General features: G+C 55.8%; 1 protein-coding gene across 1 annotated transcript in view; it reads right to left on the bottom strand.

The window, feature by feature from the left end:
- The window catches only part of LOC100539484, a 4,877-nt gene extending 1,900 nt beyond the window's left edge, over window positions 1–2,977 (bottom strand). Inside the window, exons 1-7 of the mRNA XM_010727930.2 lie at window positions 2,869–2,977; window positions 2,302–2,399; window positions 2,090–2,213; window positions 1,594–1,693; window positions 1,264–1,329; window positions 357–473; window positions 105–277 (exon numbers count right to left, since the gene is read on the bottom strand). Coding sequence (XP_010726232.1) covers window positions 105–277; window positions 357–473; window positions 1,264–1,329; window positions 1,594–1,693; window positions 2,090–2,213; window positions 2,302–2,382 — 661 coding nt within the window. The 5' untranslated portion in view covers window positions 2,383–2,399; window positions 2,869–2,977. The remainder of the gene's footprint in view (window positions 1–104; window positions 278–356; window positions 474–1,263; window positions 1,330–1,593; window positions 1,694–2,089; window positions 2,214–2,301; window positions 2,400–2,868) is intronic.
- Between the last annotated feature and the right edge of the window lie 12 nt (window positions 2,978–2,989).

Raw genomic sequence — 2,989 nt, 5'->3', positions numbered from 1 at the left:
GGAGGAAGAGGAGAAATAGGAGAAAAAAAAAAAACACCAAGATTTTGGGACGCAATGAAAGAAAACTGAATCTTTTTTTTTTGGAGGGGTTTTCGGGTGCTCACACTCTTGGGGCTCAGGATCCGGAGAGCTCTGCGGTGGCGTCGAAGGCCGCGATGGAGGGTCGGGGGGCTGCACTGGAGGGTCGGGGGGCATCAGCTCAGGGTAGGACACGCGCTGGACGGGCATCCGACACATGGGACACGTCCACTGGCGCTGGAACCACGACCGCAGGCAGCTACGGGAGGAAAAAAAAGACAGAATCCATCATCCCTCCTCTCTCCACAACCCCAAAACGATGCGATTTCAACCCAAACCTGGTGTGGAAGACGTGGCAGCACGGCAGAGCCGTCACCTCCGTCCCCATCTCCTCGCGGCAGATGATGCAGCCGTTGTCCTCGGCCGGCAGCTCCTCCAGGGTGGCACCGGGGAGGCTGCGTGGGATGGAATTATGGGGTAAAATCCCCCCCCGCCACGTCCCATAGGGGCGATGAGGACGGCCCTGAGGCTCTCCCTCCTCCCTCTCACCCGTCGTTTTTTTGTTCCATCACATCGTCAGTCAGATTTAAGGACAACCAGAACCTTCTCTATCTATTAAGTCTTCCCAGCCCATTCTTGAGGCAAAAATGAGCCGTTTACCCCCCAGGTTTTTGGTTCGGTCAGGTTTGGGGATACCCAGAACCTTCTTCTCTACCCGTAAGTTCTTCCCAACCCATTTTTTTGGGACAGAAATGAACCATTTCCCCCAAACCCGGCTCCGCTCACCTCGAGGCAGATCCCACTCCTCAAAAGAAACCAACAAAGCCAACAGCACGTTTCCTCCTCGCCACAACCCGCCGTTTTTAAAACTAATAAAAGCTTTTAATTACGTTTCAAGACGTCCATAAACCTCCTCTACCTACCAAGTCCTCCCAGCCCATTTTTGGGGGGTCACAAACGAGCCGCTTCCCTCAGATTTCGCTTCAACTTGCCTGAAGTTGGATCCCACCTCTCAGCACGAAGCCGACTGAACCCGGAACCCCTCGCTTTCTTTCGGCTCAACCCAAACTTCTGCTCAGGCTTAGGGATATCCACAATCCTTTCCCCCGCCCGCAGGGGGGCAAAATGAGCCACATTCCCCCCCGGTTTTGCTTTATCCCGAGGTGGATCCCACTCGAAAAGCACAGATGTCACCTCCAAGACCCCCAAAAACGGGGAGGAAGGAGCGTTTATGGCGCAACTCACAGCGTGTTGCCGTTGCGATCGGCGCGGTACCACGTGAAGAGATCCACTGCTGCTTGCTTGAACTCCCTGGAAGGAAACTCGGGGCCGTTGGGGTGGTGAACGCGGCAGAAACAGCCCCCAAAACCAACAAAACCCCAAAAGCTGTGACTTTCTGAACCCCAAACAACTCCGGAGCCCTTCCTTCCACCTCCCAGCTGTCGCGTTGGCCGCCAACAGAGCGCTAAAGCAACCTTAGCGGTGACACATCGAGCTGCGATTGGTCACAGTGACCCCCTAAGAACCCAAATTTGGGAAAAATTGGAGGAAAACGAGGTCCCAAAAGGAACTCACGTCATGGTCAGGTATGCGGGGTGGGCGGCAAAGAGGGGGAAGGTGCGGACTTCGATCATACTGACTATGAATCCCACGTAGAGGAGAAGCCTGGAGAAACCTGGGGGGGGGATAAAAACCACGTTGGGTGCCATTCTTGGGGGGCAATGGGAGCTCAGAGGGGCTCAAAACGTCCTTTTTTGAGATGAGGATGGGAGAAGTTGGCTCGTGGGCAACCACAGCGCCGAGCGCTGGGGTTGGACAAACCCCAGCTAAACCCCAAATCCTCAGCGCTGGGCTCAACCAAATCCCCAAACCCTCCACGCTGAGCTCAAGCAGAACCCAAATCCCCAAAGCTGAGACGTTCTGAACCCCCAACACCTCTTTCTGACCCTCCTTTGCACGGAGCCTTCGCCGACCTCGGTGGCGACGCAACGAGCGGCGCTTGGCCCGCAGCGACCCCCCCCCCCCAGGAGCCCAAAATGGGTTGAAAAAAGAGGAAAACGGGGCCTCGCACTGTCGATGACGGGGAAGCAGAGCTCGGAGAAGTCTCTGTTCTGCTGCGGGACTCCAAAGTTCTCCTTGCGGTCCTGGATGTAACTGGAGATGGTGGTGATCGCCGCGAACAACAGGATGAAGTGCTGGGGAAGGGAGGGGGACACACAGACTGTCTGTCTGTCCGCCCTATGGGGGATTCCGCCCCCTGCATGAGGAGGAGGAGGACGGTACCTCGAAGTAAAAGAAGATCTGGAACGGAGTTTGGTTGCTGAGGGAGCGGTGGGACATGGTCAGGTACGCGTTGACCACCATCAGCAAAAGCAGGAAGGCTGAAAGAGAGAAGGGAGAAACCCGCGGATGGAAAGGCTGCCCCAACCCCGTGGGAGATGAGCCCCAAAGAGGTGGGAAAAAGCCCTAAAATCCAGAGATTTTGCCCCGTTCCTCTTGTAGCCCTAAGAGGTGGAAAGAGCCCTTAAAATCCGCAGCGTTGCCTCGTCCTCGCATAGCTCAGACTCCCAGAAGTGAAAGACAGCCTTAAAACACACTCACGCTGAATTCAGGGTCACACTCAGTCCCTGCAGCTCGTTAACCCCCCCCACCACATCCCCATACAACCCCGCTAATTAAGCGCCGAGCGCTCATTAGAATAATGAACCCGCGAGCCTGGCTGCCCCATGCAAACTCAGCCCCAGATTCTCTCCGCCAACCAGCTGGGGGTGCACAACAAACCCCAAACCCAAGGGGAAAGACGCGGCCCTGGCGCTTATTATGGGATGGGACCCCGAAGCTCTGACTCACAGACGAAGCAGAAACGCAACAACTTGGAGAAGTAACGTCTTCTCACCTATGAGAAATGGGGATAGAGGGCGAGTCTGCCCCCGAATGAACATTTTTGGGGGTGTTTTTTTTTGGGGGGGGG

Source organism: Meleagris gallopavo, unplaced genomic scaffold (genome assembly GCF_000146605.3).
Source record: "Meleagris gallopavo isolate NT-WF06-2002-E0010 breed Aviagen turkey brand Nicholas breeding stock unplaced genomic scaffold, Turkey_5.1 ChrUn_random_7180001950555, whole genome shotgun sequence".
Classification (NCBI taxonomy): Eukaryota; Metazoa; Chordata; class Aves; order Galliformes; family Phasianidae; genus Meleagris; species Meleagris gallopavo.
Note: the sequence above shows the minus strand (reverse complement) of the source record. Positions and strands in the feature narration are given on the sequence as shown.